At 41.6% G+C, this 27,934-nt stretch overlaps 1 protein-coding gene across 2 annotated transcripts; it reads right to left on the bottom strand.

The window, feature by feature from the left end:
• Positions 1-45: 45 nt before the first annotated feature.
• On the bottom strand, positions 46-27,684 carry C1QTNF4 (C1q and TNF related 4). Of its 2 annotated transcripts, XM_053980440.1 has the most exons (3): positions 27,559-27,684; positions 22,709-22,840; positions 46-1,572 (listed from the first exon to the last, which is right to left on the bottom strand). In XM_053980440.1, exons 1-3 carry the CDS (start codon positions 27,590-27,592, stop codon positions 464-466), a joined length of 1,275 nt encoding a protein of 424 aa, XP_053836415.1. In that variant the 5' UTR covers positions 27,593-27,684; the 3' UTR covers positions 46-463. The 2 variants fall into 2 exon arrangements, with proteins under 2 accessions (XP_053836415.1, XP_053836416.1); XM_053980441.1 differs by lacking the exons at positions 22,709-22,840; positions 27,559-27,684 and adding an exon at positions 21,625-21,773.
• Between the last annotated feature and the right edge of the window lie 250 nt (positions 27,685-27,934).

Raw genomic sequence — 27,934 nt, forward strand, 5'->3', positions numbered from 1 at the left:
AATGACAAGCACAAGTCTCACAAAGTAGCATAAATTCCAAACTGAGAACATTCTCATCTTTTGTATTTTTATTACATTCATTTTCATTACATTTATTCCCTCCCTGGATAAACAAGGAAAGTCACCACACACTTTTCTCCCTGGATGCTGGAGATCTGCAGTATCATGACTGCAGTAGTTCTCTGATCCTCAGCATCTCACTATAGTGCCCCACCCCTGCCCCAAAACTACCTCATGCTTTATGTTAAATCAAACACCAACACGGGACACACAGCTACAACCTGAAAGGCCTCTCTACGGATGAATGGCACACACAGCAGTGGCCCTGCTGACAGGGCACAAGCGTGCAGCGTAAGGAAAGCACTGGACACATGACAGCATGCTCAAAGCTGATGATATTGAGAGAAGCTATACCGAAGTTCATGGCACCTTGGCTCTTCTTATGCTCCTTTCACATCTGCATTTAATTGTTTGACCCTTGAGGTGAACTGGCACCTGGAAGCCACTTTGGCTGAGCCTCTGAATAGATGAGGAAGCCTGTGAAAGTGATGTACTTGCCATGGTTGCTGTAGGCACCATAGCCATCATGCTGATGGCTGTAGAGCCAAACGGTGTCCCCGTATTGCAGAGGTAGCATGATGCTCTGGCTCTGCATCTCCCGTCTCTTGGAGTGGTTGTCATCATAGATCATGGCCTGCACCTCATTGTGGTTCTTCATCAGTTTCACTGACATAGTCTTAAAGGGCATTTTGCCAATGGTGAAGGAGAAATAGTATGCACCAGGTATACGGCATGTGAAGACACCAGTGGAGGAATTGAAATCTTTTCCAATATTCACAAATTCTGTATCAAATGTGATTGGCTCATGCTGGGTTTGCTTCTCATCTGTCCCCAGGAGACTTTGTGAGCGGGCAACAGAAAATGCAGAGCGAGGGTCTTGCACCCTCTTTGGTTGGTCAGACAACACATGTCGCTGTGAAGCTTCATTCTGCTCTCTGGGAAGTTGCTGAATTGTGTGAGGGTGTGGCCCAAGCTCTTGAGAGTCAAGAGCATTCTGGAAGAAGGCAGAAGTGTCTGGATAGATCAGGTAGCCATTGAAAGTTGTATAGGGTCCCACATTGCTGTAAAGAGCATACTTGGGATCTCCATGTAAACGCAACCACACTGTGTCCCCGTAGTCAAGCTGCAGCATGGCACTCTGGCTGGCCACCTTGCGTTCCTTGCGGTGATGTTCGTCATACACAATTACCTGCACCTCATTCTTGTTTCTCATCAGCATGACAGACAAGTTTTTCTTTGGGTATTTCCCAACGGTAAAGGAGAAGTAGTAGGCTCCTGGGATCCGGCAGCGGAACAATCCAGTCTTGGGGTCAAAATCATTGCCAATATTCACATACACTTTGTCAAAGGTAATCACCATCTCAGAGCTCCCTTCCATGCTGCTGGTTCTGGCCACAGAGAAAGCAGAGCGAAATTCAGTACTGGTGTCTGCTTGGAAGCCATCTGTAGGAAGAAAAATCATGCAGCAAAGGAGGCCAAAGATGATCTGAATGTTCAGTGTCATCATTGTATCTGGAAGAAAAAAGATGCATATTTTAGCAGGAATAGCATTAATTTACAGCTCATACGTGAGCTGAACTCCAGACCTGAATATTGCTAAATAAACATGAAGATCTATGTCCAAATATTGAGAAAATTCCAGTGTGTTCTCTGAGAAGTGTACGGGACCACACCATAGTTCAGATCCCAGCACCACTTTTATATTTTCCTAGTGAAACCTTTTTAACCTGTACTCATGGAAAGAAAAAACATATTCTCCTTTGAAAGCCTGACTATCCTAGAGCTTGTCTGCAAAAGACCACGTTGCTCACACTGCAGAGGGATCTCAGAGCCTGCTGGGGATTTGCCAGGGCTCCCTTTTGTTGTGCCTTTTTTTATTCATAAGACCAAGGATGAAACAAAGCCCTACACAAACCCTGTATTATACAACTGAGACACAGCTGAAGGGCAGGGAGAAGAGGACATATGCTCTAGAGATTCCCATGCAGATGCCATTGCCTCACAGCGCAGTAGTTGTTTCACAGGATGTGGAAGCTGGAAGCCAAGTAAGTTGTTAGATCCCATTATTCCAACATGAATCTGTGAAAAGTATAACAAAATATGAAGAAGAAGGAATGTTTAGGGAAGGAAGACAATGGGAAAAAATGCTGAAATAATTAAAAAAAAAGAAGGAAGACAAAATGCTAAATAAAAGGAAAGTCTCCTAAAGTGTACAATTCCTGAGAGAAAACTGAAGTACCAAAAATGGTATAAAGGAAACAACTCCCTAAATGGATAACAGACCAGACATAAAAAATTCTTTGACCCCCAAAAAAGTTAGGAGCTAATAGGATTTTCTGCAATTTTTTTTTTTTTTTTTTTTTTTTTTTGGACTGAGGCCAAAAATTATCTATTAGTGCTTTCAGGCTGGAAACAAAACTGCCAGTCATTCCAGTGAGAAGCTTCTCTCTCTGTCACCTCTCTGTGCTTATTAAAATATCATTCAGGCTGGGAGGCAACTGCCTGGTTTGCAGTCTGCTCCATCTGTCACCCCAAAATTGGTGCCTTGCCAGCCTGCAAACAATGAATTCACAGACCAGCAGAACAGAAGCAAAACATGGAACTCATTGGGGGGAAGGTTGAAGACAAATCCTGCATTAAAAAGGATAAAGGGGTAAATATTTGAATCATTTGAGATGGCCTAGTAATAGAAGTAAAGCAGACAGAATGCACATAGACTGTGAGGTGGCAATGGGATCCTGCTTTGGCAAGATGTGATACTTATTCTTGTATCGAGAATCACTCACCACCAGAAATTCAGCTTAACCCTTGCTCTTTCACACTTGAAAATAAAACTGAAATCTGAGGTGCAACTTCAATACATAAGAGCACGAGAATAAATTAGATTCTCAATTACATGAAAATGGCACACTAGCAAAGACTAGCAGAAATATCCATCCATGTCCCAATTTTACCTTAGATCACTTCTCTCACAGACATCTGTAGCAGGGCTCTCAGCCTAAACAGGCTTGTAAGTTTGTTAGTGAAGGGCTGAGCAAGGAGAATTTGCTGTTCAGTGGAGCAAGGATGGGCTGCTGATCAGTGAAAACACTGAGCAAGGATAACTGAGTGATAACACTGAGCAAGGATAACACTGCTGTTCTTAGTGCTGAAGAATGCTGAAACCAGCTTGACCAAACTCTCACCCCCACCACAAGGACATGCAAGACTGAGGCTCCCTGACCGAGGCTGGGAGCAGCAAGGATGTGCGGGTCCTGATTTGGAAGTTGAAGAGAAGAAACTAAAAAGCTGCCAACATATTTTCCAGCAGAAAGCATATTTTGCTGAGTAAGCCTGAGAACACATCATCTAAAAAATGCCTATTTTGAATGCATATTAAAGTCAATCACTTTATACTATAAAAGGCCAGCATCACTTTTGCAGAGCAAAGATTTCTAGCATACCTCCCTAAGGTGTGTGAAGATCCTTCCTTTCAGTGGGGACACTCCTCAAGGTTATTCCTTGAGGCTGAAAGACAGAGATTTTCCCAGTTGTTGGTGTGGGTGAGTAACATCAATTTCTGCTTAACAATTATTCTGCTACCTTGAATATAATTGCTTTAATATAATTGCTTCAAAAATAGTGCACTAAATCGGTAGTGATAGTGATCCATACTGTGTAGTAAATGATTCTGATTAAGGTTTTTTCCCCCTAATCATTATTGTAATAAATTAAAATAAATAATTAATTTTATTTATATAAACATATCAGGCTTGCCATCCTTAATTCTGCAGGATGAAGTTGTATAAAAGCTCAATTACACCTGTGAAACTCTTTAGATATAAACCATCAACTAACTCTGGGGCTAAGATTGTATCCAGCTGTACCTTGGCTCCGCTCTCAGAAACAATTTAGATGTACCTTGTGGCTTCTGTTTGTGAAGGGAGGGCTTCTCTAATAAACTTTATCTGAAGCTCCCGCTCTGCATGCGACATCTCAGTATTTTCCTCCATGCTCCTGAACTCAGAATGTTTTTCCTGACTTAGCCTGCTCCTCCAGGCCCCCATGGGCTGAGCTGAAGGCTGCTGAGAGAGCTGAGTGATGTCATTTTGAGGCCACTCTCTGTCAGCTTTGAAAGGTGATGGAGATTAGGGGAGGCCCCTGGTGACTGGAGATAGGCAAATGTGGCACCCATCTTCAGAAAGGACAAGTGACACTACCTGCAAAACTACGGGGTAGTTGACCAGTTAGCCCCTCACTTTGGTCCCTGAGAAACTCATGGAATTTCTTCTTAGAACACATTTCTAGTCAAAGGACATGTAATTTAGCACACGTTATTTAACTGAGCATAGATTAATCAAACTGATTGCCATCTTGTGGGAAAAGATCAGTGGATGTCACCTGCATTTTAGCAAGGCTTTTGTTTCAGTCTCCCAGAGCATTCCTCTATCCAAATTGTGATGTTAGATAAGTGGACTACTAGAAAAGTGAAAAACTGACTGGATTATCAGGCTTGAGAACTAGTGTTTAATGTTTAATTCCAGATGTCCTCTTCAGTATTATTAATCAATGCCCTGAGAAGCAGAAAGAATGCTCACAGATCAAGACTGCAGATGACACCAAAGGAGATGGTTGACCAATATACTTGGAGGCACAACTGTTATTCAGAGGGACCCAGACAGACTGGTGGAATGGACTGAAAAGAAATTCAGTGACAATAAATGCAAAATACTGTACCTGGATGGACAAACCTGTGTGTTGGTAAAGACTGGTGACTGACTGGTTGAAAGTCTGTCTGAAAAGGATCTGAAAAGGATCTAGGACTTGAGGAGAACAGAAATTTGTACCTGAGATAGTGCTGTGCCCTGCAGGTACTGAAAGCTTACAGCACTCTGGGGTGCAGAACAGAACCCAGCCAGGAACCACAGACTGTGATTATCCCTCTTTAGTTGGCACTTGAGTGACTCCAGAAGAGGGCAGCCAAGATAGCTGAGGTCTGAAGAACCTGCCCGACAAGGAGAGGCTGATTGAACTGGGCTTGTTTAGCATGAAAAAGAGAAAACTTTGGGGGGATCTAGTAGCAGCCTTCCAGTGCCTTTAGTGGTTCCTGACAGTGTGAGGTACTGCACTGATGAGCATGGTGGAAGAATAACAGACAATGGTCATTAAATCCAAAGGGGAAGACTCAGACCAGACATAAGCAAAATAATTCCATGATGAGGCAACTAAGAATGTAACAGTTCGCCCAAAGAGATTGTGAGATCTCCATCCTTGGAAGTTTACAAACAAGACTGGATTAAGCTGTGAGTAACCCGGTCTGCACTCAGTGTTGGCCCTGCTTTCAGCAGGAACTTGGACTAGAGACTCCCTAAGTCATGATTCCTGCTTCTGTAACTGAATCCCATAGCTACTACTTCTCATATTTAAAATTCACTCCCTAATAACCCTAGCCTTGGCGCTTACATGGAATTAACCAGCTAACAGCAGGTCTAACAGACAGATTATTTTCCATCCAGCAAATTGAAGCATATTCAATGAAATGATTAATCCATACCTAAGTGTCATGCATCTGCTTCCATGCTGTCTTTATTTTCCTTACTTTGTGTGTTCCTCAGGGCAATGACTGTCCTCTCTTCCCATGTCTGTACAGCACTTGGCTACTGCTGCCATTTAAACAATACTAGTAGACCCTAATATCCCAGCAAGAACTAAATCCCAAACTGTCACACTCGTGAACCCAGCTGCTGGTTCGGCAGTATTATTTTTGCAGTGATACATCTAGCATGGCAGGCTCATTCCAGCTTCCAGCTTAGAAAACCAAGCCCTAAAGGCAAACTTATAAGGGCTGATGTTCCTGGTTCATACTCATTCAGTGTTGTTCCAGTGATCACCATGGTGTGGCTGCATGGAGAACCAGGATAACTGTGACATGGCTGCGTGCTCTTGAGACAACAAATGACAGGAAAAGATTTGGCATTTGCATTTTTAGCAACAAGCCTGCTTTTCTGAAATGCTGCCTGTGCTCCAGACCTTGTTGAGCATATCCAGGAGCCAGGGGGGATAATGAAAGCACATCACTGCTGGCCAAAAAGCACAGAAAGACAAAACAGACCAAATTTAATAAAGTGTGTAGTGAATCTGACCTTATGAGTCTTCAAATGACCAGTATCCTTGTTTCTGTTTGAGAGCTAATTTCTATGTAATAAGGTCACTTGTTGGATCACTCAGTACAGTTGCAAAGACCCTCTGCTGCTGCTGTCCCTTATTTATCAGCTCTTTCCAAAAGCAAGTCATTTAAATAAGGCAGTTAATTATGCTGCACTTCCATTAGCAAGTTGTTTCCTTGACAGCTCCCACTCACCACTTTCAGCACTATTTAGGTTCTTTTAAAAATAATGTGGAAAGTATCTAATAACTGCCTCTCAAACTAAACCAGTCTAAGAATAATTTGCCAATCATTAGGAAGACACATCCAGCTAAAGGGGTTCTATAAACAGAGGCAACTCGTGACAGCTTTTGGACTTGAGTATTGCTACAGTAATTCTGAAAGATAAAGCTGTCAAAATGCCCTGTTCCTCCCCCAAAAATTGTTTCTGGTGCCCAAGTCTCTTTTACTGGTATAGTTTTCTTCTGGCAGGGAAGAGATAGCACCGGGGGAGTGAAGCTGGCCGTGGACACTGTGGCATCAGCCTTGAGCTCATGCTATGATCGAAGTTTTAAAACTGAAGGGAGAGGTGAAAGATCCAGGCTAGAGATGGAAAATGGGTCTTCAGCATGTGGCAGCTGTGTTATTCTCATTACATTTACACACAAATCAGGGCCCTTTGTCCCCTACCCTGCCATTCCTTATTGTCCCAACACAGAAGCACAGAATGAAGCTAAGCAGACCAAAGGGATAAACTAGGTAGGTTACTGCTTTTACTTGAGGTAGTACCAGCAGGGACAGCAGCCCACAGAGAAGTCAAGAAACTAATTTTGGAATAGGAGGTACAAAACACATGATGCAGCTAAACAATTCTCAAAGACACTGGCATTTAATTAGTGACCTGAAAAGAAGGGGCTAAAGTGGTACTGACTCCCATGGTAGAACAAGTGCTGCAAAACTTTCTTGAAAAGAAGGTCAGAATTCACCATTTGCATGACCCAGGGAATTTTAATAGCTTTGAGTTTGCTGGAGGTGATTTTTCTGTCCTGGAACAGAATCAATCCACCAGTGAAAAGACAATTAGTTTTACTCTTCTATTGAAACATATGGATTTACAAAAGGACATTCAACAATAGAAAGGTCACCCCATTTCTACACTTGCAGGACAGACCTACTTGTGAAACCCACAAGGGTTTTCTTTTTATTCCAAAATATTAATTATCCAAATTCCCTAGCCCTACCTTATGCAAGAGTCCTTTAATTTCAGTGGGAGTTTTGCCAGGAATATCACTGAAGAATGAGATATGAAACAAAATTGAAGCAGTACAATTGGATTAGCTGTTACTAAAATGTTTTTTAAATCCTGTAAGCTACAAGAGCAAAGCCCTGTTCTCCCTAGCTCTCAACCTAATATTTAAGGACAGCTGCAAATGTTTCAATTATTTGAATCAGTGAAAGCCTGTGTAATGAACATCCTTCTTGGACTATGGTTAGCCAGATTTCTTTTCCCAATATACCACATACTGTCTGTTCCACTCATCCAATGCAGATTAAAAACATCAGATAATGATGCAAATGCATCAGTTCTTCCAACATCAAAGAGAAAATAATTATAGCACATCCTCAAAAGCAAAATCTGTATAAGACTACATGAGTAACAAAATCAGTGATTCACTTATGGCTCTGGCCTTTCTCTGCTTTTGATGAATGTGGTTTTTTTTTTTAACTCTGACACAACCCTAGGAGGTAAAACATTGTCTGAAGCATTCAGGATGCCTTTTGAAAACTATATGTCATACCTTGAATGACAGACATGTATGGCATTAATATAGAAAATGCTTAATTTTGAATGTTTCCTTGAGTCAAGGGAGACTCCTTTAACATAATAAACCAGCTTCTGTGTACTCAAAAATCTGTGAAGAGGCAAAAATTATTTTCAAGTGTCTCAACTCCAGCCATACTCAGGAAATGGAAATGGAGAAACTTTTTTTGGCAGAAGCCACTACTGTTACTCTGCATTTCAGAATATGATGAAACCTGCAATTTCAACAAGTCCTAACAATTCTGATTAAGCTAAAGTGATGTTATATGAAATGATGTAAATTCACTGACCAAAATGAAAACATGATTGTTCTGACATTAATATTTTTCTTCTTTAACATCATTTAAGAAAATTTTCATACACATTTGAAGTGCCAGGGTGACACAATGCATCTGCCTTTTTGGCTACCATTACATTTTAAAATATATTAATTTAGACAAAATGGTGTTTTAGTAGAGAAGATGGCTGAATAAATTCTAGGTGAGAGCAAGGCGTTATTCCAGCAAACTAATGCTTTAAGATTTAATAATTTTTTGCATTCTTTTCTAAATGAACACATTACACAAGTCCAACTCTCCACCATGTACACACTGCTCAAGAAAACAGGACTAAAACTTCAAAGCAAAGAAACATACTCTGACCAGAAGTGGAAGAAGAGAAAACACTGCTAGAACATTTGAGTTTAAACTGTAGTTCATAAAATATGTTGAATACTGTAAAGTTGTTTGGTACATGCAGTTAAACCAACTGTTGATAAGCAATCATCGAAATTACACCAGCAATAAACAGTGAAAAAAACTAGCCATTGATGGGAAGGAGTTCAGTAATAAATAGCTTCTGTGAAAGCAGAGGCCAGAGGAGACTGGAAACCACATCTTGAGAAAACCAAGACTGCTGCTGTGCAGTGTTTATTTAACACTGCTACCTTTAGACATAAAACACTGAGACCATTTCAACAGTTGGAATTTTCACATGGATTCCACTACAGTTACAGTAATGCCAAAGTTTAACCATCTCTTTTCTCAGCCCCAAGCATTTTTTAACCTTTTTTAACCTGGTTTATGTGTGCATTTCTTTTTCTTGGTGTGCACAAGAGATGCTGAGACTGTGGAATAAGGTGCTATTGGAGCATTTCATCTCTCCAAGCAGGAATCATACTGCTGCACCAGAAGGCAGATCACACTGGCATAAAGGATTAACAAAGAGTCTGGCTTGGAATACCAGGAGGTATTTTGATAGGCAAAAGAAAGCATCTGACACTTTGGCAGCGAATACCATAAAGTTAAGAGAGTGAGAGAGGAAGGCCCCAAAGGCAGACTGCACACTGCAGTCAGGTTCTAGAGAGAGAGGACTCAGAGAACTCAGAGGATGGAGTAGAGGGCAATTTCCTTGTTCCAGGTGGCTGGGCTAGAAGCTGTATAGCAGGAGGACTTTCCCCCAAAAGTCCTGGGTGTTTTTGCCTGTGAAGGTAAAGACACATGAAGCAAAAGGACACTGCCAGATGTGGGAATCCAGGGCATCCCTCTGGCTGCCCTGGAAGGTCTGAAACCCTGGCAGGGGTGTCAGGAGCCCCCCTGTACAGAGCCCCGAGAGACACTGTCTCTGATCTCTGTCCATGGAAAAGAGTTTTCAATCTTACAGGAAGAATTACAAGCTCTGAGTGTTTAATATAAGTAGCAATTAGTGTGGCACGGGTGCAAAAGTAGAATTTTAGGATTCTAGATAAGGGGTTCAAAGGGGGCAAGATGGAGGAAATTGGGCATGCCTTGTCCTTTTTCTTCTTCTTCATGCCCTCCATGTTTCACTGTGGTGCTGGCATTTTTCTATTGGTTTAGGCTGGGGACACACTGTTCAACATGGGTGATAGATATTGGCACATTATTGTGAATATAGCACACGTAGTTTCTAGTATATAATGTTTGTAACATCCCACTGAGGGGCAGAGCCCCACACGCTGTCCTGCGAGGCAGACCTGCTGCAGGTCAGAGAAAAAATATTATAGATAAGAAAGAATAAACAACCTTGAAAACCAGCACAGATGAATTACGACTCCTTCTTTGGCAGCTGGGCTGAAAGACAAGAGACTTTCTACAATCTCAGGATCATTTAAATATCACAGATTCCGACACCAGAGACTGTACCAGCAACAGACCTACTGGGATGACAGATAATTTATGAGAAAGAATGCTGACTACAAGCAGTGCAATTCAGGCTATTCAAATGTAAAAGTCTTTAAAAATGAGCAAGACTTATTTACAGGGTTTTTATTTTAAACTTCTCACCTGGCTTAAGATACTTAATACGATGGATGTGGATATTAAAGATGTTCGCGTGAGTCCAGAGGAGGGCTACAAAGATAACCAGAGGGCTGGAGCACCTCTTCAATGAAGTTTGGCTGAGAGAGTTGGATTTGTTCAGTTTAGAGGCCTCAGGGTGACCTTATTGCACCTTTCCAGTACCTAAAGGGCTATGAGAAAGCAGAAGACAGACTTGTCACAAGGGCATGTAGTGATAGGACAAGGGGGAATGGCTTTAAACTGAAAGAGGGTAGGCTTAGATTAGATATTTAGAAAAAGATCTTTCCTGTGAGGGTGGTGAAGTACTGGAACAGCTTGCCCAGAGAGTTGTGGATGCCTCATCCCTGGAAGTGTTCAAGGCCAGGTGGGATGGGCTTGGAGCAACCTGGTCTAGTGGAAGGTGTCCCTGCCCATGGCAGGGAGTGTGGAACTAAATGATCTCTGACGCCATTGAGCAGGACGGGAACAGAGAACTCCAGATCAGCAGGCTAAGAAAATGAACTCTCTCCTTTATTTCAAATGTACCGCTCTATATATAGAGAACATCGAGAAGACTAATTTCATTGGTCTTAGAGTAAAAACATCCCACACCATTGGTGTGCAGTGAATGACACACAGTAGCAGAACATATCTATAAACAATGTGAATAACAAGATAGATTAGAGAATTATTTACATTCTTTCCCAACTGCTTCCCAGGCTCTTGCCTGGTTAGAAAACCTTTCTCTTTCTCTCTGACTGAGCTGAGAATACCCACAATCTCTAAGGTCCCTTCCAACCCAAACCATTACATGATTCTATGAAATTAAATGGTTTTATTTCATCATCTGACAGAACTGGAATGAACAAGCATGACCCAGTTAGTGCCACAGCAGTACTAAAGGAGAAGGTGAAGAGGAAGGCAATGACTATACAAATGAAAGACTCTTAAGAGGTAATGAGGAAGAAAACTTTGAAGTGTTTACGAAATATTTTTCTAGGTTGGAGACAAAAACTGGGAACCTTAGGAAAATGCAGATGGATTCAGCATCCCAGACTACTGCTGTAATTTTTCCATTTTAGTAAGAGTTTTTACAGGAAAAAGATAAATAATTTTTCCTAATAACGTAAGAAGGCTGGGGACTTTAAAGGGCTCATACAGAAAGAAAAACTATTTGGACAGCCCCACTGATCACAAGCTTATTAAGGCTTTCCTGAAGTGGCAGGATAGTTCAAATCCTTAGGGACATTAAAAAGAAATAAATCTCTGCTTTAAACTCAGTTGGGTAAACTGAGCTGTGAGTGACAAAGGGGAAACACTAGGTAGGCAGAATGGCACTGGAATCAGTACTCTGGAATCAACTCGAATTCTTACCCCTTTATTCTTTCTGTTTTATTGTTACACATCATACCTTTTCCTAGCAGTTTTTATACACTACTTCCTTCCAGTGAAGTAAGGTTTAGCTCTCAGGAAAATCTCCACTCCCTCTGCTAACAAATGAAAGTCCAGCAACAGCTCAGAGAACATCAGTAGGTGTTTAGTATAGATAAATATACCTACAGTATAGGCAGATATTTGACTTTTTTTGAACCACACTTTCCTCTATGGACCTAAACAACAGTTTGCTTCAGTGCAGCTGAATTAATATTTTCATCCTCCAATCACCCTCACCAGAAGAGGACATTCCTGGGCTCTTCTCAGAGTTAATGCTGTATTTGTCGATTTTCTTTAATTCCTCAGTTGTAACAAATGCTTAGAGACATTAGAGGTCATCAAGATGAGAGTAAATATTCCAGTTAAACACAGGCTGTACAGGCTTTCCTTCCTGTTCCCTGTTGCCTTCCACTTTCATTCACATTCCTAGTCATCCAGCAACACGCTATGGCACCAGTTGGGCAAAATCTTGCAGTGTTTCTTTCATGTTCTTCTCTCATTTCCTCACTAAGAATGAAAACAACTGTAAACAGTAGGTTTATTTGTTCAGGAACTAATAGGAACCTGTAGGACCTGAGCCCCACAAAAATGTAGCAAATAGGAAAGCAACTGACATTACAGGAATTGCAACTTCTGTGTTACACCTTCCTGTTGAAGACTGTTGTCCTGGAAATTGTGATGATATTACAAGAGATACTGGAACCTGTGATGTGCTCTCAAGGCTTGTTCATTGTCCTCTCTGAAATGGTTTTATGTCCTCAATTTTCCTTCTGTGAGTTTGTGCTTCTGCACTTTGTATCAGCCAATATATATGATTTTAATTTAATTGCAATGTAAGATCCTAATCAAAGAACAAGTTTTAGCTTTTTCTTTTCTTTTTTCTTTTATAGCTGCATAGCCATACCTTCTCTCTCTTCCTTACTTCAGTGGGCAAATAATCATAATTTTTTCCTGGAATTCTGCACCTGCAGAAGTTGTTTTCAAATCCCTCCCCCACTCACTGGAATGCTGTCCTCCAGCCAATTCTCTAAGACCTGCCACATCACCCACCTGAGTGGCTAAAGGGAATATACTGGTTCTTGCTGGTTAATCATCAAGTCTCAAGTTAAGATAAACCTGTGGAGTCCAGCAGTGGTCCCCTATGGGAATTAATGAATAGCTGAGTGCCAGCTGGGATTACATGCCATGACAACAAAAACCATTTTTGTTTCATCGTTATGTCTGAACTCATTGTCTGCTATGAGCTGATTTAGCAGTCCAAAATTTTTCTCAAGGTAGGTAAATCTGGTCTCCATCCTGACAACCTGCAGTTAACAGAAAACTGTCAGAAAAGATGAGATTAGTTTTACTTCTCTTGATAAATCAACTTCTAATGCTATGTTTTATACTGACTACTGTTTTCTGACAGTAGGCTTTGCAAATCTATCTGAAAAAACTCCCAATGTACTGGGGTATTTTCCTACAGGAATGCTGCTTTCTTTGTGAGTTTTTTAGCGTGTCTTGACAGGTAAGTCAGGAAAACACGCTGTCTTTTAACATCTGCGATTGCACTCAGCCAAAAACCCACATTCATTTCTTTTCATCCCCTGCTGTTTCATTACTGTTAAGAAACTCAGAGAACACTGAATTGCACTGCAGTGCTACTCTACACTGTCAACATGCGGCAACATCTCAATTTGGAAATTCACTGAGCTCTAGTTTAGGGAAGGTGATAAAAGGCATTAAGATCCATTTATCTTTCATCTCTGCTCTGGCACTTTCATTTCTGCCCATCTTCCTACTGGGTCAGGCCACAGACCTGAATGAAGACTCTGTATGGTGAAAAACGGGTGTCAGTCGAAGTCCACATATGCTAATAAGTCTTTTTTCTGGTCCTGTTCTCCAGCTGTCTAACTGGATCATAGAATCATAGAATGATTTGGGTTGCAAGAGAACTTAAAGATCACCTAGTTCCAACCCTCTGCCATGGGCAGGGACACCTTCCACTAGACCAGGTTGCTCAGAGTCCCATCCAACCTGGCCTTGAGCACTTCCAAGGATGGACATTCATAACCTCTCTGGGCAATCTGTTCCAGTGCTTCAACACCCTCACAAGAAAGAATTTCTTCCATTAAAAGAAAGAATTTTTTTTCTTTCCTTGCAATAAAAAATTATTATCCATGATAATCCTGTTGCTTTTGTACCCAGTGAATTGGTAGACAGATCAAGAAACAATCATTGAAAGAATAATCACTGCCTGGGACTACTCGCATTTTTGTCACCAGACAGTTGAGACCCCTTGAGATAGAGACTTCCCCTGGTATGGAACAGAAGTTCTAGATGAACACTGAAATTCTTCAATACATATAGTGACCTCCAATATCAAGTGCTTTTAATGAATCAGGTTTATCCAATACTTGGCCCACTAGCACTCTTTCTTTTATATCTACAAATACACAATTAAAAGCAGCAAAGTAAATCAGCAGGATTCATAATTGTCATGCTTATTAATACTGACACTTCACAACTAGCCAACCAGCAATGTGTAGTTCCCCATTTTCAGTCTTACCTGCCAAATCCCTTGTGACCAGACCTCTCTGAGGAAGATCTATAGACAGCTGGAACCTGAGCTCTTTCAATTTTTTAGCCATTTTACTAGCAATTATTTCTCAGAAGGCTATAGCTGTTGCAAATGAGACAACCCAAGACTGTGAATTGATATTTGATATCTTCAGGAAAACCACAGTTTCTGATTCCACTTTTAAAACATTTAGTATATTTTGGTTCATTGATTTAATCAGCTTGTCATCTTTTTCAACAGGGAACTGTGAAGTTCCTCCCCAACACCCTGCATAAGTCAAGTTTTCACTTCACAAGTTTTTGAACCTGGATTTTTCTGTGACAATCTGACACAGAGGTGCTGCCGCCTACAAGACAGAATCTACAGCCCTGGATGGAGGGACAGAGAGAAGCATTCCTGAACAATGCCCTCAATACACACGTACCTTTACAAGGTTTTTCCAATATCTGCTTTCTATGTTTATATTGCTTCTAGTATTTAAAAAAACATCAGTCCCCTCATCATGGCAGCAGAAATGCTTGTGTGACTATTTCTGCAAAATTCTGTCTGCACTGGGGAGCTGCTGGAAAAAGGATTTGGCATTGCCAATAAAAGACGCTGCTGGACGCTGCTGTTCACTCATCAGCTCCTCATTCACAGGGAGGAAGCTCTCAGTGCCTGTGAAGTGCTCACAGATTCCCGGCTCATCTCCGTGACCAGCCAGGTTCCTCCCAGGCACAATTGCCTTTGACAGCTTGAAGCTGATTTTGCTCATAGGAAAAGAATTTTGTTAAAATACTGAAATAACGATTGCAGCAATGCATTGGCAGGTTTTACTTGACTTTTAGACTCTAGTTGGACATAATATAAATAATATGAAGGATATGGCTGCTCTGAACCCAGCTATGCAGATGCTTCATTTAAAGCAGTCTTGGATATCATTACTTTGCATTAAACACTCAGCTCATACTGAAAGAAGGGCCATTTGCAACAGCCTACACAATTTCCTTACAGCCACACTGAGAAATTCCAGTCATGCACCCTAAACCCAAACATTCATATTCAGTTCATATTTCAAGACACTGCATCCTCTATTCAAATTCTTTCATTCCCCTACCTTCCTTGTAGCTACTTCTCTCTAACATCCCTCCTTTTCAAGATAATTATCAACATTTTCCACCAGGAGAAACATTTACCATCTGCAGAAGCCCCTCCAGCATGTTCAGTATTTTTCTGCACAGCCTGTCTCAGATTTCCTCACAAGTTTCCTGGAGAATAACCCTTTCATCTTGTTGTCTCCTCCTAATAGTAAAAATAGGATTTTTTTTTTTTTACATTAACTATATTTGCTTTATCTCCTTCCAGAACCACCTTGTTCCAAAGCTAAATTTCCTTTAGCAATGGATCCCAGTAAGCCTTCTTTTGGATACCCTTTCTGTCTCTCAAATGAAGACTGTTTCACACACTCATCTGAGAAGTAAAGACAGTAAAAGCAAGGATGGGAAAAGGAATGATGAAATAAACTCAGGCAAAGTGTCAAGCACTGCTCAGTCCTTGGGTGGAAGGGATGTGAATTCACTTTGAAATATCTGGGCCATCAAGTGACTGGCTTTCTAAGCATATAATTATTTTTCCCAAGGTGTTTCAGCAGTAATGGAAGATGGGGGCAGGGGGAAAATCCATCACAGCTTATATAGTGTCACAGTTTGTGCTCATGTGTCCCAGAGTAAATAAAAAAATCAGGATTTCCATCAATTTATGGATAATTCCAGTGTAAGAGTGTTTAAATTACAAGAGATTATTATGCTAATATGTTCACTGAGCAACAGCTCCATGAAAACAGGCTAGTAAAAAGTGCAGCCTAACTCTTTATTTTCTCCTTGTCTTGTTCATTCAACACAGATTCTTTCCAGCAGTTGCTTTGCAGCCTTTCAGTCCTAGAGAGTACCTGTTTTCACAGAAAAAAATCCCTATGCCTACTTGCTATAAAAACACTTCCACTGCTCCCAGTAAATCTTTAACTTCTCTAAGAGCTTTTCTTTTTGTCTGAGTGAAAAGCTCTAAAGCCTGAGGAGAGAGAAAAATCCCTCTCCCTTTAGAGGATTAAAAAATTATTTGGTTTGACTCAGAATGTATTCTATTCAGGATCTTATGTGCAGCCCACCACTTCAGCATCCCAAAGTGTTGATCATTGCTCTCTTTTTTCTTTCTACCTGTCTCCTCACAGAGATCCAGGATTTTTCACCATGCACAGGGGACTGTCTGTTCCATTTATATTAAACAATATATGTTAAACCATGAGTACTACAGGACCTAGATTTTCTCTCCCTGGATAAATGCCTAAAAATATAAATCATAGGACTATTATTTATTTTATTCCTATTCTGAATTCCATTATTTTATTTCATTTTACCTCTAAAAACCATTTTTGGACTACAGCCTTTCATTCAAGGAATAAAATACTAGAAGAGTTTGTGTTTTCAGTTTAGACAATTTTACTAACTGCTAATCTTGATTAATTTTTCTTCTTCCATAGCAATGTTTTCAGCATTCATAAACTCAATCAAGCATGTGCTCTGGGAGATCAGAATGTCCCATTCCTTCCCCTTTCTCCCAAAAAGAGAGACCTTTTCTAACTGTCTTCTAGAAAGCTCTTACTCTTCTTTCAGGCTCTTTTCAGAAAGAGCTGGTCTGTGGTCTTGGTGCTGTGCTACCCCTGGATATCAGACAAACATCAGAACAGGGCCAGCAGACTTCTTTTATTTCATTCACATGAAATGATCACCTTAATAAAATGATAGAAAAATGGTCTAGAGGAGAACTGAACAGTCCAAGGTGCTTTCCCATTATAGGATCTCTAGCCTTATTTGATTCTTCACAGATGATTGTCTAACCTGTTCTTAAGATGTCTTCAGAGCCTCCCTATATCAAATATACAATTATTTTTATTATCCTGTGTCCTAGAAAATTATTCTAGTAGTTGAAAATAATCTTACTTTCTGCTGCTTCTTGCTTTCTCCTCCATCCACCATGAGCCTGAAGAAAAGATCATTCCCTCCTCTATTTTTTATCTGAAGACTGTTATATTCCCCTGTCAAATTTCTGGTCTGAAAATTACAGTTATTTCAAATCATCTTGCAGGTCACATTTTTCTGACCTGCGATGAGTCCTACTGCCCTCCTCTGGACTCCCTCTGATTGAATTACACCTGTCTCAAAGTGCAACAACCAAAACTTTGCACAGCCCCCAAGCTGAGGATTTGGCCTCAGAGCAAAAGGATTGCTTCATGTCTTCCAGACTTCCATGTCTTTTACATATCCTAGCAAGATGTTTGCCTTTATTTGCAACAGCATGACATTGACTCATATTCAGCTTGTGATCTATCATAACATCTTCTTTTCTGTGGAGTTGCAACCTATTCATTTACTTCTGTCTTGTGCTTATTTGGTTGGTAATTTCTGCCTTATTGTGGTACCTTGTGTTTACCCCTACTGAATATAATTTAGCTCTTTTCCTAGAGAAAGTCTTCCAATTTATTGGAAAATTTTTGAATTCTAGTATTTTCCTCCTGCATATTTCAAGTATCACAGTTTTATGTCCCTGGAAAATGTGATATACCCACTCCTTATATTACCATCCAGGACCTCTAGGAAAACACTGAATAAAAGCAGATCCAGGTCACCCCAATGCAGCTGCTGTGTCGGTGTTAAGCAGCTTGTGGCCTCTCTGAAGGACAGGCACATACTAAAAGCATACATATTATGAACTCTCAATCTTCTGATATTATTTAAAGAAGATCTGCTTGTTCAGATAATCATGCTTACCCAGTTTATAGCTTCCTTCACCTGCTATGCCCCATGCCTCACCAAAACAAATATTTGCATTAATGTGCTAACCATAGTCACAAATCTCAACTTTTACATTAAAAAAAAACCCAAAACCCAAATGAAATCTCTCACTCTTTTTCTACAAATAGCCTTTAATACATAAACTGAACAGAAGCCAATTCTGTTAGAACCCGCTGGAATACTGACAAAATAATTGGGAAAGATGTGACCATTTCTCTTCATAGATTTAGGGGTATGATAGAAATGTCCTAATTTATTACATTCACTGTAGTTACAACAGCAGCATACACTTCAAGGGTAGCACCAAGGCAGCTGGTTGATTTCAATGGACTAAACATTTCCTTTGCATCTGCTCTTGACCAATGACTGCAGGATCTTTTCCTCAGAGCTAAAACACCAGCCATGACAGTCACAAGCAGGCACATTGCAAACAGTAAGCTTTTGTGTACACTGGAATAAAGATGATCTGGTATTCCTCCTGACAACAGAGGCTTAACTCTCTTGTCTAGCCCTGACTCTTATTCCAGTAGTCATTACCACAGTGCCCCCAAATTCCTTAGCCCAATATGGACAGTTTTCCTGGCACCATGGCAGAAGCCCTGGCACAGCAGAAAACATGCATGGTGCAAATTAATCAGCTGGAGGGTAAAGAGGGAGAAATTAGAGAAATTAGGCTTTATAAATTTTCCCTGTTTCCCAGTGGGGCCTTAGTAATCAATTATTAGCCCCTGGAGTAGCCACTTACTGCTTGCTCTGTGATCATCTGATTCTGGCAGTGTTACCTCTGCTGGAAACCTCAGACCTTTGATTAGATGCAGCAGGAATTCCTCCTTTGTTCTCTAACCTGTCTGGAGGAAACTAGAGAGAAGCTTTACAACTAGAGAGAAGCTTTACAGGGACAAGAACCCAGGGGTAGACTTGGTATTCACAGAGCACCAGCAGCACAGCAGTTGTGTAATACTGGCTTATCTCATTTGAACATCACTCAAATGTCCTTATCTAGGAGAGGGTCAAAGCAAAAGGTACAGAAAAGCTGAAAGGAAAAACAAAGTCCTGACTTCCGCTCGGATTGGATGGCCAACGGGATCTATACTAAATTTCTGAGTGCCAAACAAGAAGTAAGAGGCTTTTAATTTCTTCTGGGTGAAAATCAGAGCTAGTATTTCAAACATTGTAAGATGAACTATCAAATTGCCAAGCCTTAATGTCTTGGAAGACAGTACAAAAAAACTCACCTCTATAGATTGGTCAGTAAACTGTAATTCAGTGAAACATCATTTTCTTTAACTGTGTGCCTTGGAGTAGAATGCATGCTTCATACTTTGGTGATTTAAAAAGGTAGCTGCATCAAAGAGTTCAGGAGTAAAACACACCAAATCCTAACATCTGACCTCAGATGCTGATAACAATGCCCTAGACTTCAGCATAAGACTATGTAAGTCTTACATAGTAAGTCATAAGTAAGACTACAGCAATTTTAAACCCTATTTTTTTCTCTATTCTTTTGCCTAAAAGTCAATGCAGAGATGAGGATCTCTTGGAGAGAGACATTTCTCAGCTGAAAATACTATATTCTCAGCTGAAAATACTATATATACTCACCTCCTTGGAAATCTACTGTCACTACCAGTATCAGTTCATTTCAATGATTTCTGCCTATAACTAACCATAAGAATGGGTGAAATTCTGGCACAATGGCAGTGATCACTCAGAGGCTCACTGCCTGACCATTTTCTGCTAGCACTGGCCTCTTTTTCTTTTGGTCTTTGTATTACAGAGTGCTCTGCACAGAAGGTTCAAACCATCTTGTCTCTTTACACCTTTGATATATAATTTTTCTCTGTGTGCCTGTGTTCATCTAGGTTACTTTACACAAAAGATTATAGGTTATTTTATACAAGACTAAGTCTTCCAAGAGCTGGTGATGAACAGGCAGCCTTGCTGCTCTTCCAAATACATCTTTTATTAAAATGGAGACTATAAAAGCTATCATGCACTACATGACTCCAAGTCACTGGGTAGTTATCCTGTTTTTTCACAAGTATAGCTGCTGCCATTGTGGGCCCACCCAGACTTCTTTATTTGGAAAATATGAATAGTTCACAGTTTATGAATGGAGAGCACAGCACAATGGATAGGTGATTACACAAGTAAAATATAAATAACAACAACACAACTAAACATAAATAACAACAAACAGGGTTCTGAGTTTTGGCGCCAAATCTCTGGTTCCAATGTATTCTATTGCTGCAATCTGTTTCTTCACCTACAAAACAGCAAATGTCTATAACACCAACAAATTGTCATATTTAAACCAATTCTATATTGAAGCCATAGGTTTTCCATTATGGTAACCAAATGCCCTCTGAAGGCATTGCTTCATTCAGAGAGAAAATACAAAACTCATCTGTAGAGCCTAGTCCACGAACCATTCAGCACTTTGAACTAAAGCTTTTTAGAGGGAAACAGAAGAAATGCACAGGGTAATGCTGCCCTATTGGGAATCCTCATTCTTCCTTGACATACCTCCTAGAGCTACAATTTAACCCTTAAAAATGGCTAGACAAGGAAACAGCTGCCATATGCCAAGATAGGATTGCAGCCTCACTGGTGTGTTTCAAACTCTTGTTACACATAGTGTCCCTGGAGAAGTGAAACTGCAGAAGGTTGCAATAGCATCAGAATGAATAATTGAAGCTCGGCTCATTCAGAATGTGCATAAACGGAAGGGTCACAATGCTGCCTTCTAGTCAGCCAGCAGTGCAGAAACACACCAGTGTCTAATAGAAACATCATCTGGAGATACTGACCTACTTCCCTGGGAGCTTTTACAGAGTGGGTTGAGGAGACGACAGTGGAATGGCCAAGCACACAGAGAATTAAATCATATTATCTAACAGAAAATCGTACATTACAGACTCAGTTGTATATGCTACTCTTGGTAAAACCCTCAAGACTTTGTTCCACCGAGAAACAAGAGATCCATGCAAGATAAATGCTATTTCCCACCTGAGAAACTGTCCCTGTGGCAATTTGCCAGGATGCTGTTCCCCATGGTGAATCCCTGGGAGCTTTTCCTACCTCGACTCCATGACAAGTGAGGCCAAAATTTTATACCCTTTCCCACATAAACTCTACAGCCATTTAATATTGGGAATGATAGGTGTGAGGGAGGGTAACTCGGGCATTTCCCGCTATTGTCCAGCCGCTCGGTGGGAACGGAGGGAGCGCAGCCCGCCCGGGCGGCCGCCCGCGCCCTGCCCGCCGCCCCGAGGGCCAGGGACTGGGATCCCGCAGGGTGCCCCGAGCGCAGCCCCCTTTCTCCAGGACCGCGGCGGCCGCCGCCAGAACCCCGACGGTCCCTCCGCTCCGCACCGGCGGCCACCCGTCAGGAGCCGCCGGGCCGGGCCCGCCCGCGGCCCCGCTCCCATCGCCCCTGTCCGAGCGGGGGATCCCATCTCAATGCCCGGCCCTGCAGGTGCAGCCCGGCCCCAGCGGCGGCGGCTCCCCCGGCACGGTACCTGCTGCGCCCCGCGGCGGCGGCTCCGCGGCGGCGGGGTCTGAGCGCGGTGCGGAGCGCGGTGCGGAGCGGGGCCGCGGCGCTGCCTGCGCACTGACAGCTCGGGAGCCGCGGCGGCGGCGGGGGCCGGGCTGGGAGGGGGGCTCGGGCACCCGGGGCTCCGGCGCCGAATCAGTGACGGGAGGAGGGCCCGGGGGCGGGCGGGAGCGGGGAAGGGGAGGGGGCGGCGGGGCGAGGGGCTTGGAGCCCCCGTCACCGCCGCAGCCCGGGCGGCCTCCGGGAGGCGCCGGCGCCCGCGGGCGCTGCGGGCCGGGGAGGCGTGTGAGCGCCCACAAGGACAGGGGTGACCGAGCGATGCGGCGCTGTGAGACAGTCGGGCCGGGCTCCCGCTGCCTTCCCGGGAGGAGAGGGCGCTGGGGGACGGGCGCCACGGGATGATGCCCTTCATTCAGCACAGCGGCGGCTGAGCGAGGCGGGCGAGCTCTCCGCGCCGCTTCCCGCCCGGGGCACAGGGCAGCGGTGTGGCACCGGCCGGACCGCAGCGCCCTCCAGTCCCGGGCTGAGTCACCCGGGACGGGGCTCCCACCCCGGCCGGCCTCGGTCAGGCCGATGAGGGAGAGGAAGCAGCCTTAGCTAGACCAAAAGATGTGACTGGGGGAAGTGACAGGCTTTTGGCTACCCAAGATCGTGTTCGTGTCTGACCTTCTGCTCTGGAGATCTCTGTGAGTCCCAAAGCATGTCTATAGACTAACTGTGTTATTTGGCTTATCAAAAGCTTGTATCTCTCTCTAGAAAGCTTGGCTTGTCTTAGATCATCACCTAACAACAACAAGGCTACTACTTGTTCCTTTGAAGGCTGGCATTGATTTTTGCTGGCAGCAAAATAGTAGGCTTTTCACATTCCTGATCTGAGTTGAAGGGCAAATTTGACGTTTTGTAAAGCATGTTTATTGTTAACCCTGTAAAATCTAATGTTGACTTCCAAAAAGAAGATTGAAAGATGTGGATGTTTTAAAAATGTTCTGGCTCTCCAACACTAAAGCACCCACTTGCTATGGGAGGAATTTAAATGCCAGTGTACTCACTCAGTACAGATGGGGCACCCAGTAATGTTTCCCCTTGTGAATTCTCCAGCCGTTGTTGCCCTGTGCTGGCATGCTCTGCTATCCAGTCTCCATCTCCACTTTCCCTCTTGTGGCAGACACCAGGACTTTCTCCTGTTGCAGCAACAGACACATTTGAATCGGTTTTCACATATGACATGTACCAGTCACAAGGCTGATTCTTTACAATAGACAGAGAATGGAAAAAAAAAAAGAAAACAAAAAGCTTCCTTCTGAGAGGAAGAGGACTGACAGATGGAATAACCGGAAAGTAATTTACTCTTTGGGGCGAGGATGCAATTTATGGCATAACAATCTAACAGTCTAACGTGGTGTTCATATCAAATTAAATACCTGCCACCCTGCAAATCCTCCCTAGCTCTGTACCCACCAGGCGCTGCATTGTCCCCATGTTATATTTTTTTCCTTCTCTCCTACAGAGCAAAACAAAGGTGTTGATGACAGGCAGAATGAGACATGAGAGAGTTAGAGACTAACCCTCATGTGGGTCTGGTAACAGCTGTCAGATGAGCAGAGTATATCCTGGATGGGCTCACATCCAGCTGCTACTGCTGGCTAAACATAATTTGTGCTCTCTTAACAACTTCTTTACACATTTCAAAGGACAGATTACTCAACACTCAATTCACTGCTTCTGGAGGAATGAATGGACCACTGACTCCCAGGATATGAGAATGCTCATCTTGGACATAAACTAGACAAATCCCTTTTAATCATCTAGCAATGACAGCAGTGATGAGTAATTATCAACAGTATGATAAACTAGCCTTTGAAATATCTATGTTGCCACTGGGGTCAAAGTGATTGAGTACTAAGATACTACAGTATTATAAAATAGATGTATATTTTGCATTGTCCTGTGCAGTCCAGATGAGCTGTGCTCTGTTCTGCCTCTGCCAGACAGTTTTTCTTTCTCTGTGAGGCAATGCTAGTACATGCCTCCTGTGCCCCAGCTAAGGAGAAGCAGAGGGCTGAGAAGACAACTGTGCTTCCACCCAGTAGCAGCTAGTGTATTTACTACATCTCCTTGGAAAAGTGCTATAACAGAGCAGAACTGCCTTATCTGTGGGTTCCCAGGAAAGAGGCAGGAGTAGGTGGAGGTTTTGTGGGGGGAAAGGAATACACTTCCCAAAAGCAGAGAGTGGAAAAAGACCTGGTCCCACCTCATACTGTTGCCTCCACTGCGGTTGATAGTCCTCCCCACAAGGACATGAAGCCCCACGGCTGCATTGGAATGCTTTTTCCGTGTTAGTATTCTGAAAATTCTCATAGCATAACTCATTAATAAATGGCAGCATTGGAAGTGTAAGAATCAGTGTTATAAAGTTCAAGACTGTGGAAGAGGATGCTTATACTTTTATAAAATGAAACTGATTTCAGTCACTGGCACTCATTCACTCCTATTTCACATATTCAGTCATAGTACAAGCACCAAGATAGGTGTGTGTGTAGTCTGATCATGGCTCTGTGTGTATGGGTATGTGTGACACAGAGGACAGGGGACAGTAGCTCCTGAGTCCTTGGGATGCCTTTTAGAGTTGTCTTGATCAGGCATAAAAAGCCACAATTTTGACAAGCAATTTTATGACCCCTGGGAGTCAAGATGTCATGGCATGACTATGACCTCAGTTTTACGTTTTTCATCCTCCCTAATTTGTAGGCAAGGTTGCTGCCCATCATCTTTGTTTTCTCATTCTGAGTATCTTTATTGCTGCCTTCCTGTTGAGAGAAAAGGGATGGGCCATCTTTGATGTGACTGTGTCAGAGTACAGACCTTCTGGTCTTGATGTATGTATATTCCTTATTACCTGCTCTATTGTTGTTGCTTGTACCCTTGTTAAAAAATATGTGCCATATCTTTAAGCCTTGATCTTTATTGTATCACTATAAAGATACAAAATGTCAGAGTAAGTAGTGATTCAAACAAGCCTAAGGATTAAAAAGAATGCCTCAAGAATATATAAAGACTCACTAATATGTAAACCAACTTACAGTGTGAGGCTAAAAGAAATAAAGCTTTGTGGTCCATGTGTCAAAAACCCTGCATTAGGCTGCTGCTGTTTACTTATTTATTACAAACCTGGAAATGGAATGATCAGGTCTTAGCGGATGTTATCACCTGACTTACAGTGAAGTCTCTCAACAACAAAGGACATAATTAATGATTATCATGGGTGAATAACTAAAATTATTTTTTTGAGACCCCACCTGCAAATAATGTTCTTGGAAATTAAGGGATTTGGTGAGCTTTGTTTTGTTTTGTTTCTTTTCATGGTCTGGGTTTCTATGATTCTGAATAGACTACTTAAGAGAGATATGTGTATCATTTCCCTTAGAAGAATTTAAGCTTGAGCCTTGAGGGTCATTGATCATATCAGGTGTCTGGAGTGTGTTGCAATGGCAGAAAACCAAGTGTAGAGAAATTTTGTATTGAAATTTGGAGTATCTCCATCTAGAAAGGTAGATCAGAGGGCAACTATGATCACATCTCTGGAGGAGTAGTTCTGTGCCACGTGTGTGAATGAGGAGGGAACAAGAGCTGCGGTCAGTGCTGGGTGTGCTGTGTTTTCCTTTTCTTGCCAGTTGAAAGAGATGCTGGGTGCATGTGGTGCATGCCAGCAGAAATGCAGCAAAAGTTATGTTCATGTGATTGAAATGCAATTCTGTGTACAGTGAGAGCAGATTAATATTTCTTGAAAGACTATTTTGGGAGTCACTGGCAGGGGCCACAGAGAAAATAGCACCAGGAAAATGGAGAAAACCTTTGTGACTGACTGGAAAAAAAAAATCTGGTAAACACTCAACTTAATGAATAGGTATTAGACTCCCAGCAAGACACCTACTGAGGAACTTCTCCGGCAATATGTAAGAGAAAAATTCAGGAGATATCTGATGGAAGTTCTTGCAAGAAGGTGAGCAGTAGCTGCTGGTGACACCATGAAAAAAAAAAAAGATGAAGCCAACAGCCCAGTGATAACAGGGCAGAATGCTGCACTTTTGATGCACTTGACAGACACAAATGCTGATCTTTCCACCAGAGAAGCAGCTAGGAACACAAAAATATTGACAATAAAAGAATGCATAAAAATATATTTTGAATTAGTGTATGGAACACAATAAGGTGTCAAAGAATTTAGAGAAATATTTCACTTGTTTGTCTCCTAGATCCTGAGAAGAAAAATAATAAAATACAATTCTTGATGATAAAGAGAATTTTGATATAACTCACAACACAGGAATTTCAGAATGATTCTATGACTAGAATGTTGATGGTTCACATAACCTCTGTGGGAAGGGAGGTGTGGTACAATTCCATGAAACTTAAAGTCCTGACAAGCATTTCACAATGACCAAACATGAAAAGAATGTCAAAATTTTCCTAGAAGAAACAAAGTATTTTCCTGTATATTTGAGGAAGCTGACATATATCAGAGTTGTACAACTCTGAATTCCACTGGGACACTTGCAGAAACATGTACAGGTTTTGTATAAACTCAACAAGAGATCACCTGTCACCACAATCAAATCTATCTCACCCAGTTAGGAGAAACAAGCAAGCACAGACAAAAAGAAGCCCAAACAACAATCACCTTAAAACAGTTTGCCTAACAACAAGTTAGTTCCTATCCAACTATCAGAGAAGAAAACCATCTTTACAGGTATAAGCTTTCCTCTTTCCTCATGCAGTCTTTGTCCTTTTTCCTTAGAAATATTCTGGAAAATTTATTACTTTCACATATGACTAGGATACAAGTTAAATATCATAACCAAGACCTTAATGTCGATAGTCAATAATACTGACCCAGTATCAACTTCTAAAGATGAAGATAGGTTAGCATATGCAAGCAGGAAACCTTAACAATACCATTGTAATTGGATCCATTCAGAATCCCAAATAAATCCCTAAAATTTGTAGATGGTAGCTACATAAGCAGAGGAGCAATTATTTCCTTAATGCATAAATATTTTAACTAAAATCATATCCAGTGACAGCTAAATTCAAAGTTTTTTTAGTGATAATAAAATTTGCCTATTAAAACTCACTGATTTTTTTTTTACAAAACTATCATATCCAAATGAAGAAAATATAATTTTCAATTTTAGGCTAATAATAAAACCATTTTGAAATCTTCCTTTCCACAGTGTGTACCTATATCTATTTATCTCTGTTTGTCCTCCATGTCGCTTGAATTAAATTCTGAATTATGTGGGCATTTACCCCCAACATCTAAAATTACTTTTCATCTCTGAGCTGTGTTCCTAACAATCTGAATATTAAACCCTCATCCTCACTCCAAGAGACTAATCAGAACATGCGTCAAAGAAGCTGAGAAAAATCTTTACAGGGTTGATCAATCTTTTCAGTAACTAAGTTCTTCAATGTTTCAATTTGAAAACGTGCATATCCTCAGAATTCCAACATATTCCTCATTTCTATGTGCATTTGAGTTCTCACATTTTTAAAATTCTGTAAATTGACACATTTTTATTACTATCAGCTCTCCTTCAGGCATCCTTGGGATTTAAGAACTCTACTTATTAGTTGAAATTATAGAACAAACACGTTGCCAAGCTATTTTTACCAATAACAACATGCTTGGAAATTCTGAACCTCTGTGAATATAACTCAGCAAATATAAACAGCAGTGGTCTGAGCAGTAACCTCTAACCTTCTGCATTTTTTCTTGCCCCTCAATTGTGCTCTCAAACATTTCTGAATGAGCACATAAACTGCCATGTGATAAATCCACATTAGGAAATGGATATGTCCGAAAAATAGTCAAAGAAGAAAAGAAAATGCAATTCATCACCTGGATGAGGTTCCTGGTCCTGTTCATTGCGCATTTCCACACACTATTGCCGTGGCATCTGTCAGAAATTGGACATGGGCAAGGACAGCCTAAGGCAGTAGAAGAAATGCTTGTCAACCAGCATCCTCTAGCACATACACAGCCTGCTGCAAACACTGTGTTGAGTCTCTTCACAGGGCTTATATAAACCTGGCTGTGCTTAGGTAGTTCCTTCAACTGTCTTAAATGCCAGTAAAATCCCCCTTTCTCGAAATCTGAGCACAGCCAATAATCATATATAAACACCCCAGCTTTTCAAGATAGCCTTTTTCACGTCCATGGTTCTCAATTTAGCACTTAACTGTGTCTGTTGAAATAAGCTACCAGTCTGCATGTG

The sequence above is a fragment of the Vidua macroura genome, chromosome 6, assembly GCF_024509145.1.
Source record: "Vidua macroura isolate BioBank_ID:100142 chromosome 6, ASM2450914v1, whole genome shotgun sequence".
NCBI lineage: Eukaryota > Metazoa > Chordata > Aves > Passeriformes > Viduidae > Vidua > Vidua macroura.

Bases quoted from the DNA above. Each gene is read 5' to 3' on its own strand.
- C1QTNF4 (XM_053980440.1), bottom strand. From the start codon at position 27,592: ATGCGCAATGAACAGGACCAGGAACCTCATCCAG. The intron at 22,841-27,558 runs GTGATGAATTGC...TTGCTGCAACAG, and splicing joins GGACCAGGAACCTCATCCAG to GAGAAAGTCCTGGTGTCTGC. The intron at 1,573-22,708 runs GTGAGTACACTG...TTTTTCTTCCAG, and splicing joins GGGTGCCCCATCTGTACTGA to ATACAATGATGACACTGAAC.